This window comes from Tenrec ecaudatus, chromosome 7 (genome assembly GCF_050624435.1).
Source record: "Tenrec ecaudatus isolate mTenEca1 chromosome 7, mTenEca1.hap1, whole genome shotgun sequence".
NCBI lineage: Eukaryota > Metazoa > Chordata > Mammalia > Afrosoricida > Tenrecidae > Tenrec > Tenrec ecaudatus.
The window spans coordinates 153823201-153844874 of record NC_134536.1 but is presented as its reverse complement, the minus strand read 5'-3'; the positions used below and the strand labels follow the sequence as shown (position 1 = coordinate 153844874).

The 21674-nt window shown below is 45.0% G+C and overlaps 2 protein-coding genes across 2 annotated transcripts in view; one reads left to right on the top strand and one right to left on the bottom strand.

Moving 5' to 3' along the window:
- The window catches only part of BPHL (biphenyl hydrolase like), a 71471-nt gene extending 63725 nt beyond the window's left edge, over positions 1–7746 (top strand). The window contains exon 7 of the mRNA XM_075555270.1: positions 7253–7746. Coding sequence (XP_075411385.1) covers positions 7253–7343 — 91 coding nt within the window. The 3' untranslated portion in view covers positions 7344–7746. The remainder of the gene's footprint in view (positions 1–7252) is intronic.
- Positions 7747–8069: 323 nt separating this feature from the next.
- LOC142453698 (tubulin beta-2A chain-like) lies at positions 8070–11982 on the bottom strand. Its single transcript, XM_075555269.1, has 4 exons — positions 11826–11982; positions 10434–10542; positions 9994–10104; positions 8070–9335 (listed from the first exon to the last, which is right to left on the bottom strand). Exons 1-4 carry the CDS (start codon positions 11880–11882, stop codon positions 8263–8265), a joined length of 1350 nt encoding a protein of 449 aa, XP_075411384.1. The 5' UTR covers positions 11883–11982; the 3' UTR covers positions 8070–8262.
- Between the last annotated feature and the right edge of the window lie 9692 nt (positions 11983–21674).

The following is a 21674-nucleotide window of genomic DNA, read 5'->3' as shown; positions in this document are numbered from 1 at the left end:
ATTTGACATTTCACATTTACAACACTTTAACAAACATACTATCCAGATATTTAGCTCATCGGTGACATGCACCAGACATACAAACACCAAGGTAGGTGTAAGGTGAGAAGAACACTGACTGTGACGGCGAACGTTCTGTGTCATGATTCTCAGTGCTTTTGGTGCAGGGTGGGCATAAAGAGGGCCCTTATTGCCCAGTCACCACAGCCAGATTAGAGAAACCCGGTGGCGTTGAGAGATTCTGAAATGTTTTGCTTTCATGTGCATGGAAAAGAGTGGGGGTGAGAGGGATCCTTCTTCCAGATGTCCGTCTCCTCTTGTTCTCACTGGCTTAATGAAAGTTTATTCGGACAGGCACAAATCTTGGAATGACAGGTGCAAACTGGGAAAACAAAGTTTTGTTTTAACAAAGATCTTGTTGCAGAGCTTGCGTTACTCGAGGAGACAGGCAAGTAGGCAGGTACTGGCTCTCAATAAGGGAGAAAGAACATCTGGAAAGATTCATGGGATTGGGTCTTTGACTTAGCGAGTATGCTTAAGGATTTGTGCCTGGACACAGTCACAGGGTACTCTCGGAGACAAGTTAGAGGGTTTCAGCCTAGGGTCACAGTTGTGGAAGATTTCTAGTTCTCGTTAGACAAATTATATGAGTCTCTTAACTAAGATTCTCCTAAACTATGTTATATTTCCATCATAAATTCACAGGGATCGGCCTCGAGTTCCTTCTACATTTCCCCACTTCTGATCTAAATTTATCTATGAGATCAGTTTAGATGGGAATATTTGTGGTTGATGATCAGAAGGAACTTAGTAGGGATTCAATTTATGGGAGAACTTTGCAATGGATCTTGCATCCCCCTCTCATAGACTTTCTAAAGTACTCAGAATTGATGCCCGAATACAAGTCTTCCCTCCGAGTATGGATTATACTATTAATCATTTGGCCATTCAGGCTAATATGCTTCTTCTGTGTGAACTTAACTGACATTTCACTTAGAGATGGCTGCTTGCCTTTGGACAAACCTTTAAGACCCTGGACATTTTTCTTTTTGTTAGTTGGGTGCCATCTGATTTCTTGACTACACTTCACCATGCACGTGCATCTTCAGTATCGATGCACAAGGGATTGAATGTTGAACAGGGCCATATCACAAGAACAAATTTTTCTTAGGCTAGGGCTTGGACCAAATGTAATTTCAAGCTCCATTCATACGTCTAAGATGTACATATATTTATAGTCCAGTGTATGGGGCGGTATTATCAGCTTGAGAAATAATCTAAATAACCTCTATGGGGCACTTGGCCTTTTAAGAACAATATTAACTTGGCTAATAGTATAGAGTCTAAAGTGCCGGTAAATCCCTTTAGACTAAAATACATGGAAATTCACCTGTACAGATTCAAAACTTAGATGACAGAACACTGTTTAACCTCCCTGGCGGTCTAAGTATGTCAGTAATTTTGTCAAGGGACTTCTCTGCAGTGTAATCCCAAGTGCGGCTCGGGGTTACCACTTCTGACAGTTAACATTTACCCCGAGCCACACTCAAGATTACCGCCAAGGAGGTTAAGAATACATTAAGGATTAGTCACAAAGTAAAGGGCACCACTGGTCCTGAAGTTATCATCCATGTGCCCAATTAAGACTTGTCACAGGCAGCAAAGAAAATACGAAAATGGCAAGTATATAGTCGTCGCAAGTTGTCAATTATTGGGTAATCTCAAAGCAATCGATAGTTGAACCAAAGTCTAATGACTCTGAGGTCCACAACTTCTGGATAGCAGTCCTCTGCTTTTTCTCACACTGAGTGTCTCAGCTTAAAATCCACAGGAGTATTTCCATTTCTTTTATTCTGCATCAGGTGTGTTTAGGCAAAGTCCAGTTCCTATCGTGAGAGGAATGGTGAAGAAAGCTATATATCTAAAAACAAATTCGACTTCCCAACCAGGCAGGCTACCGCATGAAGCCTAGGTCACTAAAAGGCAGAAAACATGTTTTGTCAGAAATTCACGATTAGTAACATTATACACGGCAGATTCTCTCATTGGGAGCCTGTACAAGCCACAGTAAGCATTTCTTCAAAGGCAGGCTGCACTTCTCTGGTTTGTTTACTAACAGAATCAGATCGTTCTCTTCAAAGCTGGGCTTAATTCTTTAATTTTGGTCATAGATTTCTGTACTCTCTCTTAAATGAAAACTAGTTCTTACTGAAGCGAGGCTCTCGGGATAACTGGTTTAAGGAGACACAGATATGGGAGTGACATATGTACCATAAGTACTAGACAGTTTATTGCATTGCTTGGGAGACCACATTAAATGGCTAGTCTGATTTTCCTTTTCTGAGTCTTTTTTTTTCTTTATTTTAAATCATCTTTTTGAGGCCTCATACAACTTTTAAAAAATCATGTTACTGGGGGCTTGTACAATTCTTACATACATCTATTGTATAAAGCCACATTTGTACATTCGTTACCCTCATCACTCTCAAAACATTTGCTCTCCACTCAAGCCCCTGGCATCAGATCCTCATTTTCCCCCCTCCAGTCCCGCTCTCCCCTCCCTCGTGAACCCTTGATAATTTGTAAGTTATTATTTTGTCATATCTTACACTGTCCAACTTTACCCACTTTTCTGTTGTCTGTCACCCAGGGAGGAGGTTATATGTAGATCCTTGTAATCAGTTTCCCCTTTCCACCCCACCCTCCTTCCACCACCACTCTCACCACTGGTCCTGAAGTTATCATCCATCCTGGATTCCCTGTATTTCCAGTTCCTGTTTGTACCAGTGTACATCCTCTAGTCTAGCCAGATTTGTAAGGTATAGAAATGGGATGATAGTGGGTGGGGAGGAAGCATTTAGAAACTAGAGGAAGGTTGTATGTTTCATTATTGCTGCATTGCACCCTGACTGGCTAGTCTCCTCCCCGGGAGCCTTCTGTAAGGGGATGTCCAGTGGCCTACAAATGGACTTTGGGTCTCCACTCCACACTACCCCCCTCATTCACAATGATATGATTTTTTTGTTCAGATGATGCCTCCTATCTGATACCTGATACCTGATCCCTTCAACACCTCATGATTGCACAGGCTGGTGTGGTTCTTCCATGTGGGCTTTGTTGCTTCTGAGTTAGATGGTCGCTTGTTTACCTTCAAGCCTTTAAGACCCCAGACACTATATCTTTTGAAAGCCAGACACCATCAACTTTCTTCACCACATTTGCTTATGCACCCGTTTTGTCTTCAGTGGTTGTGTCGGGAAGGTGAGCATCATAGAATGTCAATTTAATAGAAGAAAGTATTCTTGCATTGAGGCAGTAGTTGAGTGGAGGCCCAATGTCCTTCTGCTACCTTAATACTAAGCCTATAAATATATGCACATAGATCTATTTCCCCATCTCCATATATAAATATATTTACATATGTACATGCCTTTATTTAGACCTCTATAAATGCCCTTTGCCTCCTAGCTCTTTCCTCTATTTCCTTTGACTTTCCTCTTGTCCCACTATCATGCTCAGTCTACATTTGGGTTTCAGTAATTCCTCTCGGTTACATTACCCTTGATCACACCCTGCCAGTCCTCCTACACCCTCCTCAGCACCGATTTGGATTAGTTGTTCCCTTGTCCCTGGGTTTGTTAGCACCATTTCCTTCCCACCCCCACCTCCTCCTCTCCCATGTCCCCGCCGGAACTGTTGGTCCTGTTGTTTTCTCCTCCAGCCTATCTTATTTAGACAGCCTATCTTTTTTAGACAGACCTGTAGAGATAATAACATGCACAAAAAGAAGACAGAGCAAAACCATGCAACAATATACAACAAAGCAACAACAAACCAATGACCAAAACAAACCACAACAAGAAAGAAAAGCTTGTAGTTAGTTCAAGGACTGTTTCTTGGCCTTTGGGAGTGTTTTCTAGTCAAATCTGTTGGGGCACCAAGCCCTGGCCCCAAAGTCCACCTTCGGCATTCCTTGGGGACCTCGCCGCTCCATTCCCTTGCTGTTCTGTTGCACCCCCTTAGTGTTTTGCCTCGGTGTGGCGGGATCAGATCCAGCACAATTCCCACACTGTGTCTCCGGTGTTGACTCCCGTAGAGTTATGAGTCAGTGAGGGACGTCATGTCTCATAGTGGGGATGGCCATGTCGTCCTCTCTGTGGACTTGGCTGCTCTAATCAGGAACATCGTCCTTAATTGGCACATACTCCACGTATCATTACAATTTAATTCAATAAATCAAGAAGAATTGTGAACAATTACCACAATCGATTTTAGAGCTTTATTTTGAATGGTTAAATTGCTTTTAAAATGAGTTGTGTACCCACAATCAGTTCCTGTGCTCCCTCCCACCTCCTAAATACATTGTTTGCTCCCCAGGCTCCCTCATCCTCCCCATGTCCCACTCCCCACCCCTTTGTCCCCTATAAACCCTTGCATCAGTTATTCTCTATATGCATCTGTGCTTCACAAACTGGAAAATCACCCAGAAACAGTGAAAAACAAAACCAAAACAAAGTGGTAAGGATAAAATAATAATATAAAGATAAAAATACAAAATAATAAGTAACAAATAAAAGACCACCATCAATATTTTAAAAGCTAGGGAAGAAGTTTTTTGTCATGGAACAAGCAAGAAATACCTGCATGTAGAACAAATTCAGGTTGGGTCAAGAGGGATGTCAACTGACCCAGTACCAAGTTCGAGCTAGCATAATCACGATTTCAATGATCTCCGATAGTAAAGCTGGTCAAGACCCTTGCATTTGGCTAGAAGGGATCTGCCAGAGCCTTAATCTGAATGAATACTCTGCAGATGGGTTTCAGGCTCCCACTGTCCTCCATAGCCTTCTACCAATTGGGTGTTCACCATTTAAGCCCTGGTACTGTTTGTTCCTTTCATCATAGTTCAATGTTGTCCTTGCATTCTTGGTTCACCCACGCTGGTGTACTTATTTCATGTGGATGTAGTTGGCTCCTTGCTTAGATGGCTGCTTGTTTGAAGACTAGCCGTTAGGACCCCAGACACTATTCTGATAGCCCAGCACCACCTGCTTTCTTCACCATACTTGCTATAGCACCACCCTTCCTTATCTTCAGTGATCATTTTGTGAAGGTGAGTATCCAGCAGGGCCATGGTATCAGAACGAACTGGTCTTGGATTGAAGTTAAGTGGGAGCCCAGAATCCATCTGCTTGTCCAGGGGATATGCATAACTCAGGCTTACTTTGGCGGCTGTATCGGGACAAAAATCACAACCCCGTAAGACCAACTATACCAGCAACAGCAAACACCAAAAAACTAGAGAAGGAAAACAAAATCCCATAGAAACAAAAAAAGTAAAACCTTATCGATCATCCCCCTGGGATCAGGTGAGTTCACTGATAACATCATTCATTTTTCCCAATATCACAGCCCTCCGGACACTGTGTCTATGAGGAGTCTGTGCAAGTACAGTTCCACCTTGAGCCGCAACCCATGGGTGGTTGCCCCACAGTCGGATCTCCCATTTGATTGAGCTCTGTTTCTCCTCACCATGGGGGTTGGTGTCCAAGACACCTGTCCCCAAACAGATAGCTAATATTAAACTAGTCCCCAAACTGAAGCGTGAATGGATAGCCCTGCTGCCATCAACCTGCTGATGAAAGCTTTCTCAACCATTGCCCATTATCCCACCCAAAGAACTAGAATCACACATTTATTTCAGGGCCCAGATTGACATATGTAGATGAGGTCTCTTAGATTGCCAGTGGCCAGGAAGAAATCTGCCGGCTTCAGCCCTGCAGGGGCAACCTATTTTGGGGTTATTACAGAGACAGAAGCGTACTAACCAGATCAACAGAGTGTACACTTACTCAGAAAATTGGCCAAACCAAAGGTTTAGGTTCTCCAGTGAATCGTGGGTGAAGGAGCTGGGACCAGAGGAGCAGCAAGCAGCCTCAAGTCCTTAAAGTCCTTTTGGCTCACTTAAAGGTCTCCCTAGTTTAGGCCAGCCGGGGCCTCCCAGCTGGCAGGGAGTTTCCCAACTGGAGTTTCTCAGCTTAGCAGAAGACTCCCTCAATTGCCGCTTCTGTGTTCACCAGTGTTGCAGGAGGGGCACACAGGGGGGCCTTGATTACCCAGTGGCTGTTGCCACATTACAGAAAACAGGTGGAGTAGAAAGATTCTCTAAGTTTTATTTTCACATTCATGGGGAAGCAGGGGTGGGGGTGGTGTACTCATCCTCCAAATGTCCATGTCTCTTTTTGTTCTTACAGATATATATATATATATATACAGGCTGAGTGAAACAGTTTTTCAAACAGACACACATCTTGGAATGACGGGCACAAATGGGGAAAACAAGGTTTTGTTTTAACAAAGACCTTGTTACCAAGCCTGCGTTACTGGAGACTTTTATCTCCAGGAGACAGGCAGGGAGGGTGTGCAGATCCTAGCTCTCCTGGAGTGGGGAGCGACAATCTGGGGAGGGTTATCACATTTAGATAAGAATTGGGTGTTCGACTCAGCTAGTGTCTTTGAGAATCGTGGGACACAAATCACAGGATATTCTGTGAGACACGTTCGAGGGGTCCCAGAGGATTTTTAGTTATGTTGCACAAATGCTATGCTTTTCTCAACTAAGATTCTCCCAAAACGGTGTTCTATTCCCATCGGAAAATAAGAGGGGTAGACTCTTCAAGCTCCCTCTAGCCCTTTGGCAGCTAGCTGTGTGATGCAATTTGGTGGTGCTTTAACATTGTTTCCACCATCCGCTTTGTGATCTGATGTGGTCAGTGTTTTCACATAGTGCCAGTTTGCACAGAATTAACCTGGTCTTTGACACCTAGCCATGTCAGTAAGTCAGTGTACTTTAAAAAAAAACAAACAACTTTAAATTTAATTTTATTTAAATTCTATTTTTTTAATAAAGCCACCACAGAATCACATCCTTCTGTTTTATAGTCAAACCATGATGCAGTTCCAAGCATAATGTATGTAACTGTTGAACGATAAACTTTAGCAAACCTACACCTTGGTCATAACACCCAGGTTTTGTTTGTGTGGGAGGGGGGTGCGTGCAGGGAGTCAGAAGCAGTGTCAGGTGGGGACCTTACCTTAAGTCTGTGTTTAACGTATATACTGTTCCCATTGTTTTCTCCCCAAAAGAGTTAGGAAAGTTGGGTGTTTCACTTCAGACTTTAATGAAGTTTTAAGAAGCCTAAGAAGTTTTTAAGTGGTGTGTTACTGATCAAAAGCTTTGCTTTGTCATTAGATTGCATCTGATACCTGAAGGAAAACACAACCTGCACTTACGGTTTGCAAATGAATTCAACAACTTAGTGGAAGACTTCCTGCAGCTTTGATTCCAGGGCTTGGGGTCTTATGTTTGTGAATGAGCCTCGCCTTTGAAATCTCACACAAGTCTCAGTTCAGTTCACCTGCCTTCCTGGAATCACCTCCAGACTACTACGGATCAAATGTGAATTGCTGTAAATCAAAATAATGACATATTGAAAATGCCCTTTCATTTTAATAGCTACAGAAACTGTCTGATTTTTAATTTGGCAATTGAGAGCACTGTCTTAAAAAAATTCCTACCGTGATGTTTTCCTTTCAAATAAACATTTAGTCAAGCATTTGTTGTTTGATGATTGCTATGTATACTATTGACACATCTTGAATGTAAAGCATCTTGAATCACAGCATTTTATATGTATATATCCCATTAAAGAGAAACATAGCTAAAGAAAATTCTTAGGTAAGTTTCTTACTCTACAGAAACATAAGATACCTAGAGCTAAAATAAATAAGGGAATAAAGTTTGCTTTATACTCAAATCACAGTTCATTCCTTGTTCACTTTTGTGTTTGTATGTATATTTGTTCCTTATTCACTTTTGAGAAATCCTTTTACTTGGGGATAGTGAGTATTGTGGAAATCTATGTATTTATCTAATCTTTACTAAAAGGGCAAGCAGGAAGACTACTGACTTAAAGCACTACAGTCGAAATACTGTCTTGTTGCTAAAATTATTAAAACCTCAAACCTTAAAAATATACTTATCCCAAGTAAGAATGAAGATACCACAATGCATTGGACACATGCTTTTATGAGTATAGAAATCTTAACCAACAATACCATCATTTTGAGAGGAGGTCTACATATTACACATCAACAGCATGAACTTGTGACAAGGCAAAACTGAGCACCATGGGATACAAAGAAAGACCATGCTGGACAAGAGAAGTTCACAAAGGATGCACAATTTGAATTTCAGAGTTCTTAAGCCTCCTCCCCCTCCTCCTCTTCCCCCTCCTCCTCCTCAAACTCCCCTTGCTCGTCGGCGGTGGCATCCTGGTACTGCTGGTACTCGGACACCAGGTCGTTCATGTTGCTCTCGGCCTCGGTGAACTCCATCTCGTCCATGCCCTCGCCCGTGTACCAGTGCAGGAAGGCCTTGCGCCGGAACATGGCCGTGAACTGCTCCGAGATGCGCTTGAACAGCTCCTGGATGGCCGTGCTGTTGCCGATGAAGGTAGCTGACATCTTCAGGCCGCGGGGCGGGATGTCACAGACGGCCGTCTTGACGTTGTTGGGGATCCACTCCACGAAGTAGCTGCTGTTCTTGTTCTGCACGTTGAGCATCTGCTCGTCCACCTCCTTCATGGACATGCGGCCCCGGAAGATGGCGGCCACGGTCAGGTAGCGGCCATGGCGGGGGTCGCAGGCGGCCATCATGTTCTTGGAGTCGAACATCTGCTGGGTGAGCTCGGGCACGGTCAGGGCGCGGTACTGCTGGCTGCCCCGGCTGGTGAGGGGGGCAAAGCCAGGCATGAAGAAGTGCAGCCGCGGGAAGGGCACCATGTTCACGGCCAGTTTGCGGAGGTCCGCATTCAGCTGGCCCGGGAAACGCAGGCAGGTGGTGACCCCGCTCATGGTGGCTGACACCAGGTGGTTGAGGTCTCCATACGTGGGGGTGGTCAGTTTAAGGGTGCGGAAGCAAATGTCATAGAGGGCCTCATTGTCAATAGAGTAGGTTTCATCTGTGTTCTCCACCAGCTGGTGGACAGACAGGGTGGCATTATAGGGCTCAACCACGGTATCTGACACCTTCGGGGAGGGCATGACGCTGAAGGTGTTCATGATGCGGTCGGGGTACTCCTCTCTGATCTTGCTGATGAGCAGGGTGCCCATCCCGGACCCTGTTCCACCCCCCAGAGAGTGGGTCAGCTGGAAGCCCTGGAGACAGTCACAGCTCTCAGACTCTTTTCTCACTACGTCCAGAACGGAGTCCACCAGTTCTGCTCCCTCTGTGTAGTGGCCCTTTGCCCAGTTATTGCCCGCACCACTCTGGCCTGCACAGGGAAAAAAGATTAGACACTGAAATGTAAGGGACATCAAACCCCGTCATTTGACTTTAGAGAAGAAGGTAAGACTCGTCTATGTGTTTCAGATTCTTCTCTTTTTGAAGCCCCCCTTTGACATAGGAAAATAGTTTTGGAATCTCAAAAACACTGGAATCCTAATAAAAGTAAAAAAGCGAGTTTCATTCATGAGGCTACTAATTGAGAACGCAGACAGCTTCTAGGAGCCCAGTTACTTTCAATCTTGGAAACTGGATATCATCCTCCAGCTGCCTAGACTAAAGAGACAAAATAGACTGCAGAGACTAGTTCTCAGTTGTCTGAACTTAGGGACCTTTTTAAGGGATTGCTTATTGTCATCAATACTTTAAACTGACCAGTAGCTTATGAAGTATAATTGTTTGAAGCTTTGTATTGGTATTTATCCTTAAACCTTCAGAGGTTTAATGGGAAGACTACAGTACCCCCATCACATGCTAAAATTGCTCTCTGAGCTACTGAGAAAGCGTCCATAGAGCAGTCACTTTGGATGGAATGAGACCAAGACACCAGGTGTCCTCCATCTCAGCGCACACCATTCGGCATTATCATGTTCACGGCTTTAAGAAAAAGGGGAATCAGACTGCACCAATTCGTCATTACTACATACCAAAGACGAAGTTGTCAGGCCTGAAGATTTGGCCAAATGGCCCAGATCTGACCGAGTCCATGGTGCCAGGCTCCAGATCCACCAGGATGGCGCGAGGTACATATTTGTTACCTGCACAGGACAAAAACTGAAATGAGACATGCAGCCAGCAAAGTAATCATGGCAGAAGGCTGTGCCCTACCCCTGTGGCTTCCCATCAGAGTTCATCAGAGAAACTCCACCAGCTGAGACAAAAAAATAGCGTTCTTCTACATTCCGAGAGGAGATACTTAGCATGTTCAGGAGTCTTAAGGAATGAGGAAGTGTATTCTTTGGCAATCGGCACAAAAATGAGTGCAAGCAGCATTCCTTTGTTCATGTACGTCCCAATACAACTATTTTTACAGTAATGGAAACAAGGTTAATTAAACCAAAAAAAGAAAAAAAGTTCAAATAATTACCAGCAGCTTCATTGTAGTAGACATTGATTCTTTCCAGTTGCAGGTCGCTGTCGCCATGGTAACTGCCAGTGGGGTCGATTCCGTGCTCATCACTGATGACTTCCCAAAACTGAGATTTTTAAAAGAGAAAAAGGACACAGCAGTGTGACCTACATGGCACTCACGTAAACCTTTTCATTCCCCTTCTTTGAATAGCAGTGGCCATTGCGAGTTTTAAGCAGAGACAAAACAGCTACTAGCTGCTGAAAGGCAGCTCATCAGCCATGTTACGGTGCCAGCCTGAAAACAGGGAATGGCCCTGCAGAAGGTGGGCACCACAGTCCCCTACACCCAGCCTAGGCAGCCATGAGCACCGGCTGGAGGTCTCCCCTTTCCTTGGAGAGGGCTGGATGTTGCGCATCCTCGTTGATAGATGGTCCTAAGAATGACAACCAGGTGAGCCTGCCCTGGCTGCCATGAAACCCCACCCGGAGCAACAGTGGGTGATGACGCTAACATATAGTCTGTGCCAGGGGCTGGCGTACAAGAAGGGCTGGCAATGTCATGGGGGACAACTGGAGCCAGTCCAGCTGAGATGTAGGTTCTATTGTGAACCGAACCCTCGACCCCACCCCTCCACACCGCCGCCACCCCACCCCACCGCGCAGCAGGAAAGGGGCAGGGAGGCTGCAGAGGTGGGTGGGGGTGGGGCAAAATGGCGCTGGTGAAAGAGACCTCATCTTTGCACTGATTCGAGCCCAGACCAAGCCGATACCTTGCCTCCCACTCGTTTGGTGATGTGCCGCCACGTGTTAAATCACCTCGGGTCCTTTCTGGAGGGTACCCATGAGAGAATGTATCGAACATCCTCTTCTGTGTAACCCTGCCAAGAAGGCTCTATGACATGTCACCCCCGCCCCCCCGCCCCATGACATTGCTTTTTTTTTTTTTTACAACGACAGGCCAAAAGAGAAAAGCTTCATTTTTCACCCAGGCGACTGAATCAACAGAACCATGTAAGCCCTCTCCCAACTCGACAGACGTCTATTTCCGAGAGGACTGCCCATTAGGCAGCTCAACGCGGTTGCTCCGAAAGAAATGGAGATGCCACACTCTTCAAAGGCACGTCTCTGGGGCGCAGGACGATCGGTGGAGCGGCTTCCAGGGCCGCGCCCGGCGAAGAGTCACCGAACCTGCTGGCTCTGGGCCTGTCTCCCCGCGCCCTGACCAACGCCCAGATCCGCAGCCTCCAGCGTCGCGGCCCCGCCCCACCACCTTGGTCGGCGCCCGGACCGCGGCTCCCACCGGGGTCCCGGGTGCTGCGCCCAGCTCCCTCCCCTGCGCCCCAGCCCCGGTCGGGCCCGCACCGTCCGCGCCCTACCCACCCCTCCCCCCCCCCGTCAGGTGGCCCACCTTGGCACCGATCTGGTTGCCGCACTGGCCCGCCTGGATGTGCACGATCTCACGCATGGTGCGGCGGAGCTGGGTCGGCGGCCCGTGGGAACGTCAGGCACACGGTGAGCCCTGGAAGAACGCAGAGGCACCGCCGCCCCAGCTCCGCCCTTTATAAAGAGGCGAGGGGCGGAGCGCCTCCTCCGCCCCGACCTTGGCCCCTCCTGCCGCATGCGCCGACGTCCTGGGCGCCGGACAGGGCTATGGAGTGCCAGCCCCCTGCAGCACCGCCGGGGGGAGCTGGGGCGCGGCTCGAGGGTGGGCAGGGGCGTCAGGGTCCTGGATTCCGGGACGAAAGGAACACCTGGACCTCCAGCTGGGCCCTTGCTCGATGCGCAGCATCGCTACCACAAGGCACACGTTGATAGTGGAGAGCTCTTGCTGTCCTTGCACTGGCTCGAGAAGGCGTCTGGGTTAGTCTGGATAGACTAGAGAAACAAAATTCATTAGCACTCATTTTATGAGAGTTTTCTATAAAGGGAAATTTTGTATTAAGTATCCCAACCCAGTCCAGTCCAAGCCCATAAATCTGACATTAGCCCATATGTCACATTTCCATCTACAGAGACCTCCTCAAACTCACAAAACACACACAATGACGTCAACTGCAGGAGGAAAACCGGGTCAGTGAACGTGCAAACATCTCAGTGCTGGTAGGGGTCTCCACATGGCTGCTCCAGCACCCACGGCTGCATCTGGGTAGGTCCATGTGGCTTCTCCTCCCGGATGTCTTGCAGGAAGTGAGCCTTGTCAGCTGAGTCAGAGAACTGGCTAAGGCAGCTGCACCCTGGTCTGACCATCAGACAGCAAGAGACCAGACAGGTGAGGCTCACCGAGCCATTTATCTCTGCCCTTCAATTAAATTGCCCTTCAATGAAGCTACTTGCTAGTGTGCTTGAGGATTTACAGGGCTTGAGAGATGGCCCATCTGAATTGCAGGACGCTTGTCAGTGCAAAACACATCATCATTCGTGGTGAGTACATTGTAAGAGAATAAAAAATCCCACTACTAATTCTTTATGTGGATGCCATATAAAAAGGATAACATTTGGGGGAAGTTTATTAAATAAAACAGCATTTTATCAGGAGAGACCAGTCCCTGGAAAAGAATATCATACTTGGTAAAGTAGAGGGGCAATAAAAAGAGGAAGATGGAGCCACAAGATGGATTAACACAGTGGCTGCAACAATGGGCTGAAATAAAAGAGCAAGTGGGAGGTTGGAGTTGTTCCCTTCTGTTATACATAGGGTCCCTATGAATGGTAAGCGGCTCCATAGCGCCTAACAACCATAACAACAACATACAGCTCATCTTCTCAGTTTACATGATATTTCTACCAGCATGGTTATAGAGTAACCATTATTACTACTCCAGTTTCACAGCTCGGAAAACCAAGAGAGGATGACAAGCACAAAGGCAGGAAGTGAATGAAGCTAGATTCCAGCTGGAATGAGTTCATTATAAAAGGAGGGTGACACTATGAGAAATATGAAAGTCTGTAAAAATTGATCTACAGTAATTGACATAAGTTTCCTTTCCTTAAAATTGACCAAGCGGCTTGAAAAATCATTTTGTTGGGGGCTCTTGCAGCTCTTATAACAATCCATACATCAATGGTATCAGTCACATGCGTGCACTTGTTGCCATCATCATTTTCAAAGCGTTTTCTTTCTACTTGAGCCTTTGGTATCAGCTCCTCTTTTTTCCCTCCCTCTTCCACCCTTCCACCCATTGTGAACCCTTGATAAATTATTATTTTTATATCTTATACTGTCACCCCTCACCCACGTTTCTGTTGTTCATCCCCTTGTGTGTGTGGAGGGGGAAATGTTATATGACGATCGTTGGGATCGGTTCCCCCTTTCTCCTCCTTCTCCCGCCACCTTCTCCCTACCCTCATGATATCACTACTTCCATTACTATTCCTGAAGGGTTTATCTGTCCTGGATTCCGTGTGTCAAGAGCTCTTATTTGTACCAATGAATGTGCTCCGGTCTAGCCAGTGTTGTAAGGTAGAACTGGGTCATAATAATGGGGTGAAGGAAGCATTAAAGAACTAGAGGAATGTTGTGTGTTTCCTTGCTATTGTATTGCACCCTGGCTGATTCATCTTTTCCTTGTGACCCTCCTGTAAGGGGATGTCCACTTGTCTACAGATGGGCTCTGTGGGTCTTCTTACAACTCTCCGCATTAGCATCAATATGATTATTTGTTTTGGATCTTCTAATGCCTGCTACCTGATCCCATTGTCAACACCTCGTGATCACACAGATTTATAAGGTACAATTGGGATCATGATAGTGGGGGGAGGAAGCATTTAAGAACTAGAGGAGTGTTGTGTGTTTCATCATTGCTACACGGCACCCTGACTTGCTCATCTCCTCCCCATGACCCTTCTGTAAGGGGATGTCCCGTTATCTACAGACGGCCTTTGGGTCTCCACTGTGCACTGCCTCTCATTCTCAATTATATGATTTTTTGTTCTTTGATGCCTGATACCTGATCCCTTCAACAACTCATGGTCACACAGACTGGTGTGCTTCCTTCATGTGAGCTTTGTTGCTTCTGAGCCAGATGGCCACTTTTTTTTCCCTTCAAGCCTTTAAGACCACAGACGCTATATCTTTTGATAGCCGGGCACCATCAGCTTTCTTCACCACATTTGCTTATGCCCCCACTTTGTCTTCAGCGATCCTGTCGGGAAGGTGAACAACATGGAATGCCAGTTTACTAGAACACAGTGTTCTTGCATTGAGGGAGTACTTGAGTGGAGGTCCAATGTCCATCTTTGGCCTTAATACTAAACCTATAAATATATGTACATAGATGTATTTCTCCATCATCATATATAAATATATTTACATATGTATATGCCTGTAATTAGGCCTCTGTAAATGCCCTTTGTCTCCTAGTTATTACCTCTATTTCCTTTTACTTTCCTCTTGTTCCACTATCACGCTCATCCTTCATTTGGGCTTCAGTAATTCCTCTTGGTTACATTGCCCTTGATCAAGCCTCACCAGGCCTCTTACACCCTCCTCGCCACTGATTTTGAATCACTTTTTGTTCCCTTGTCCCTAGGTTTGTTAATACCACTTCCTTTCCCCAAACTCCCCCTGTCCCATGTCCCCCAGAACTGTCAGTCCTGTTGTTTTCTCCTTCAGATTGCTTATCCAACCTATTTAGATAGACCTGCAGAGATAATAATATACACAAAACAAGACCGAGCAAAACAAAGCAACAAACCAAAACAGCAACAACAACAAAAATGACCAAAAAAGGAAAAGCCTGCAAATAGTTCAAGGTCTGTTTGCTGACCTTTAGACCTGTTTTCTGGTTAAGCCTGATGGAGTGCTATGCCCTGGCCCCAAAGTCTATTTTTGATACTCCCTTGGAACATCCTTGCTCTGCTGCTCCCTTTGCTGTTCTGTTGCATGACCTTAGTGTTTTGCCTTGGTGTGGTGTGGTCAGATCGGGCGCAATTCCCACATTGTATGTCCAGTGTTGTCACCTGCAGGGCTATGGGTCAGTGAGGGATGTCGTGTCTCATAGTAGGGCTGGCCCTATGGTCTTCTCTGTGCTTTGACTGCTCTGAGCAGGGATATCGTCCTCAAGACTTGGTGGACCAGGATGTGCTCTGCTCTCTTTTCTTCTCCCTTCATTTGCTCCTTTGTGCTCTGATCAGACATGTCCCTCTCCTTGAGCCGTAGCTTCAGTGCTGTCCTCTGAAGTAAATTCTTCTGGGGAACGGGGTGCCTGTCCACGTAGTTGGGATTAGGGCCGGCCCCTCAGATCTCTCTACTGGTTCCCTGCTTCATGTCGGTATGTTGCATTCACATCTTGGAGCACTGGTCCCTATTCCCTGTGGAGATATAAACAATACACTCCTCTTGGGTAAGTTAATGCCCTGTGCCCCCGCTACTCATTTCTTTCTCTTTTTTTCCCCTATTCTTTTCCCCCCTCCTTTTTAGTTGACTACAATATGTATCCCTGGATTTAGTCTGGCCCCTACCATACTACCTGGACCTCCCCTCAGGACTGTTTGTATACAGTAGCTTTTTCCCTATGCCCCTTTTGCATATATATATTTTAAGCTTACCTCTGCGGAATCATGTTGCACTTTTGTGCTTGACTTACTTCACTTAGCATGATATCCTCCAGTTCTTCCCATGCGGCGATGTGCTCCTTGTGTTCATCATTGCTTTTTAGTGATGCGTAGTACTCCATTGTATGTATGTATGTATGTACCACAATTTTTCAATCCATTCGTCTGTTGATGGAAATTTGGGTTGTTTCCAATTCCTTGCAATTAACACGTGAACTTTTTAAATAATGCTGTATGCCAACATTTAGAAGTAATGCATTGCTTGGTGAAACAATATCTTCCAAGTTCTGTCACTAAAAATCCATTATAAGTGAGTCTAATTGATTTTTAATATAATATTATAAAAAGATATGGGTGAAACTACCATTTTAATTTAATTGTTTGGGTGTTGTATCAATGGAGTATACTCAGTTACCTGAAATGATAATAAAATATTTCTTCTTCACTCAAAAATATACTCTGCAGTTGTCTTAATATTAGCCTGCCTGCCTTTGCACAATGCTATTTTAACACCAGCCTATGTGGGATCAAATTTACATTACATACTTGAAAGATTCTATAAAGACTTTATGAGGTAATGAGTTTGATAATAAAGAGGGGCAAATGGCTGTACAGCTGCAAGAATGTAATCAGTGAGATGGTTACATGATTTAGTGCCAACTTCAGACTATTAAGAGTGAACGGGTGGAGTCTAGCCTGTCAATCAGGTTGCAACTTGACCTCATTTGGGAGGTGCAGAGATAAATTGCTCACTGGAGGTCAGATACTGGCTCACTCCCTGCAAGACATTCCTGTTGACAAGCCACATGGAGCTACACAAATAGAGCCAGAGTCCTGGAAGCTGGAGGAGCCACGTGGAGACCCAAGACAATGCTGAGTTTCTCCACCACCACCGGATCCACAAGACTTTTCATCTACTGGCTTGTGATCTTCCTGCATTTGATGTCGTTGCATGAGTCTAAAGAAGAATTTATGGACAAGTATCAACATATAGGGTATATCGGACTTATGGACTTGATGTGGACTGGGCTTGGATGTTTTCATAATGTACAATTTCTCTTTGATATAAAGTTCTCTCTTACACACATATATGAGTGTCTGTGAATTTGTTTCTCTAGTCAATCCAGACTAACACAATCAGTATCGCTAAACTGTAAATGTAAATTTTAAGTGTAGAAATTGCGTTTTAATACAAGTATGTATGTTCTTAACAAAAAATAAAATTAGGAAAAGCAGGGTGCAGGGTAGCATCGATGGAACATATATCTTTCCTCTAGTTCTTAAATGCTTCCTTCCCCCCACTATAATGATCCCTATTCTACCTTGCAAATCTGGCTAGAGCAGAGAATGTACATTGGTACAGATAGCAACTGGAAACACAGGGAATCCAGGACAGATGACTCCTCCAGGACCAGTGGTGAGAGTGGCGATGCCTGGAGGGTGGAGAGAATGTAGGGTAGAAAGGTGGAACTGATTACAAGAATCTACGTATAGTCTCCTCCCTGGGGGATGAGCAGAAGAGAAGAGGGCAGGGTGAGATGTCGGACAGTGTAACATATGGCAAAATGATAATAATTTATGAATGATGAAGGGTTCATGAGGTAGGGGGGAGTGGAGAGGGAGGGGGAAAATAGCAGCCGATATTAAGGGCTCAAGTGGAAGGCAAATATTTTGAGAATGATGATGGCAACAAATGTACATATGTGCTTGACACAATGGATGGATGGATGGATAGTGATAAGAATTGTACAAGTCCCCAATAAAATTATTTAAAATTTTAAAAAATTGTAATCAAGTATAAAATAACAAAATCAATCTCACACATATATTAAATAGTGCCTTACTATTTTGTATGGGAATTATGCCTGGATAGTAGAAATGTTGATTATAAATAAATAGCAGTATTTTTACAAAATCAGATAAAATCTTTTGAGATGTAGTTGGGAAATAAAGGAAGGATATGAGAGGAACAGGAAAACAGACAAAATCATAGCTACCTAAGTAAATTACCTACAACCACTCCAAGCAGAGATTCTTAAAAAGATTGAAATAAGACCCATACTGAGCATCATATGCAAAATGAACGCACAATGGATTACAGCCATAAATAAAACCCCTAAATAAAACATCTTCAGTGAGAAAAACAGAGACAAACCTAAGGATCTAATACAAGGCATAAACATACTACCAAATATAATGGGGAAAAAATACTATAGATAACAAAATGGAGGGCTAGGACCTCCTAAAATACATTAATTATCTACATCAAAAGCATCTACCCAGAAGGGCTTGCTCACACCTGTGAAGTCTGGTGCCCAGGCTCTCACCTGCAGGAGAACTAGCATGCTCCAGAATTGCGTGGTTTCTTAGGGTCCAGAGATGAGACACACACACACACACACACACACACACACACACACACACACACACGGAAACCGTTTTATTAAACCATGGAAGCAGCAGCCGAGGCGTCTTAGAGGAGTGCTCTAAGAACAATCATGCGCCTTCAAGAGCACCCGTGGGAGCTGAGCTGTGACAAGAAGCATAGGCATTCCCGGAGCTGGCCTAGGCAGCAGTGGAAACCTCTGTCAAGAGCACGAGGCTTAGAGGATCTGGGGGGTGGGGGCGGGAGCCCCTCCAAACGTGAGCAGACGTAAGGGTTGTCCTCAAAACAGTTCTGCTTACAGAGACGTCAGTGCCGTGCTGGTCCAAGGCTGCTGGTTGAGAGCCCGACCTGCAGTGAAAGAGGTAGAACCAACAAATGTCACAGCAGTGACACGCGAGTAAGCCATGATCTCTCACCACGCAACCGCTACTTAGAAGGGAACATAGCTCTTTATGTACTGTGTGCTCTCCCGGTGTATTATCTGGTTTCTACCTTCTATTTGCTAATTTTCTGGGGCTGTGTTTTTCGTTCTTGTTGCCATATTATTAAGGATCAAGCTGCGTGTGCAGCACTGTTTTTAAAAATAAAGTCCTCGATTCTCCTCGCCTCTCCTCTCATGCCACAGAAAAATAATAAATTAACGAGGTCTCGAAGAGTTCCCAACATGGAACTTCTGTGTCCCCCAAAGGGCCCCCTGTCTTCCTCTGGACATGAATGCCTTTCACCAACCAGGAAGGCCACGGGACTTCAGGATCCATAGGTTGTATTGGGAGTTTCCTACTTAATGACCCCCAGCCCTTCTTCGCTGGCTGAGATTTAGTTGATATCACAAGGTGACCATATCAGTAGGTCTTTCTGGTCTGGGCTGCCTCTACCCCAGGATCACCTTCCCTAACCTGATAAGTATGGATCAGTCCTTACTGAGTATACTTAAATTTCAACGTTGTTTTTTGCTTTTTTTTTTGTTGCTACATTTAGTTCTTAAAACATTATCTCTCAGAAACTGAAGGCAAAGATCAAACTCTTTAGGTAAATGTTAAATTCTAAACACTTCAGGGCCTCCAATATATTGAGGAATCTCAGAAATCTCTCCCTTGCCTGGCACTTTTACCCACTTATGTGCATATGGCCTTGGGTCCCCATCTGGGTGTCAGGGGAAACCAGCCCCTAACACATCATTATGGATCCGGTAGACACAATTGTACAGCGATAATAAGTAAAGATCATAGTAAAGTTATAGAGAGCATGAGAGATAGAAGTGAAGTATTGAAATAAATGGAGTCAGATACGATTCATGGTAGCATGCTCATCTCAGCCCCGCCTGATGGTCCATGTGGAGGGAGAGAGAGAGATCTTTAATGCTAACCCAGGCTTTTTATATTCTCTGGGGACATGCAAGTCCCCTAATTACAGGTGAGTACAAACGTCACAGAAAGGGGTTGTGCTGTAGGTAATACAGTAGTGAGAGGGGGTGGTCTAGGGACATATATGCAATAATAAGAGGAGGGATTGGGGGTATACATGTGATAAGATGGACGGATAACTTAAATTGAATGTCACAGATCCAGTTTGACCTGTTCCCTGACTCAACTGATAGAGATCATTATTGGTAGGATATGAACACTTGGTCGCAGACCACAAGGAGAAACAGTTTATTGTCCCCAGTAGCAGGGGGCGAGGCCTGCCATATAGTCTGGTGACTAACTGCCCTCACAGGATGTCTGTCAGCGTCTGACCTCCCCCCACAGCTGGGTATTGGGCCAATGTGAGGAGCCAGTCTGGCAGACCTATCTTCCTTCCACGTTCCTCTCCCTGCTTTGGGCTTTAAGATCACATCACCATATGGCCTCTTCTCAAAGTCTAATGGTTTCTCTTAATACCAGCAGACTTAAAAGAGATAAAATTCAGGGTTAGATGCCAAGATAACTGAGCATCTAAATCTATCTCCATGTAACAGGCCAGTCATGTAGGCTGTGGATAGAAACAAAGCTGGGATAGGGCCAATTTTATTTTCTCTTCAGGTATGGTACTCAGTGGGGTACAGAAAGCATAAACTTAGAGCACATCGAAGTGTACCTACATGACCAGGAGGAGACCGGCATTGTGTCCCTGAGCCATGGTGCTAGATGAAAGGAATGCGTGAAAGAGTTCTCCATCTCCCAGGATGACTTCCAGACACCAGAAGAACCAGACGTCATGTGACTGCCCCATTAAAATTCCTCATCCACAGCACAGAGAAGGTGTCCATGGAAGACTTGTCATTCATGCCTAAACAGCTTGTTGTTGTTGTTTATCTGGCACATGCTGTTTCATTCTTGTAGCCATGCGAGTATTTTCCATGTGCTAATGTGTTTTCAGGCTCTGATGGCAAAGACCTAACAGAAATGGATCCATTCTCATTAGTGATTGGTGACTTTTTCTAATGTTATCTCAACATCGCAGACACTCGGAGAGTACGTTGCAGTTTTCCCATATTGCACTGCAGTCAAAGGCAGGAGCACTGTCTCCATTGAGTCTCAGTCAGGTTTCTCATGGTCATCTTTACCTTCTTGCTAACTTTTTTTTTTAAACAATTTATTAGGGGCTCATACAACTCTTATCACAGTCCATACATATACATACATCAATTGTATAAAGCACATCTATACATTCTTTGCCCTAATCATTTTCTTTTTTTTCTCCTCTTTTCTTTTTTTACATTTTATTAGGGACTCATACAACTCTTATCACAATCCATACATATACATACATCAATTGTAAAGAGCACATCCATACATTCCCTGTCCCAATCATTCTCAAAGCATTTGCTCTCCACTTAAGCCCTTTGCATCAGGTCCTCTTTTTTCCCCCTCCCTCCCTGCTCTCCCCTCCCTCATGTGCCCTTGGTAATTTATACATCGTTATTTTGTCATATCTTGCCCTATCCGGAGTCTCCCTTCCCCCCCCTTCTCTGCCGTCCCTCTCCCAGGGAGGAGGTCACATGTGGAACCTTGTAATCAGTTCCCCCTTTCCAACCCACTCACCCTCCACTCTCCCAGCATCGCCCCTCACACCCTTGGTCCTGAAGGTATCATCCAACCTGGATTCCCTGTGCCTCCAGCCCTCATATGTACCAGTGTACAACCTCTGCCCTATCCAGCCCTGCAAGGCCTTCTTGCTAACTTAAAGTCCTTGAAATTAGAATAAACAAAGCAGACTCGTTTGTTGCCTTCGCATTGGCTCCAACTCATAGCGATTCCATGTCCAACAGCACAAAACACCGCCTGGTCCTGGGTCATTTTCACAATTGTTTCAATCCATTGTTGCAGCTACCGGGTC

Coding starts and splice junctions, on each gene's coding strand:
- LOC142453698 (XM_075555269.1), bottom strand. CDS start 11,882: ATGCGTGAGATCGTGCACATCCAGGCGGGCCAGTGCGGCAACCAGATC. Junction 10,543..11,825: donor GCAACCAGATCGGTGCCAAG/GTGGGCCACCTG, acceptor TAAAAATCTCAG/TTTTGGGAAGTCATCAGTGA. Junction 10,105..10,433: donor CTACTACAATGAAGCTGCTG/GTAATTATTTGA, acceptor TGTCCTGTGCAG/GTAACAAATATGTACCTCGC.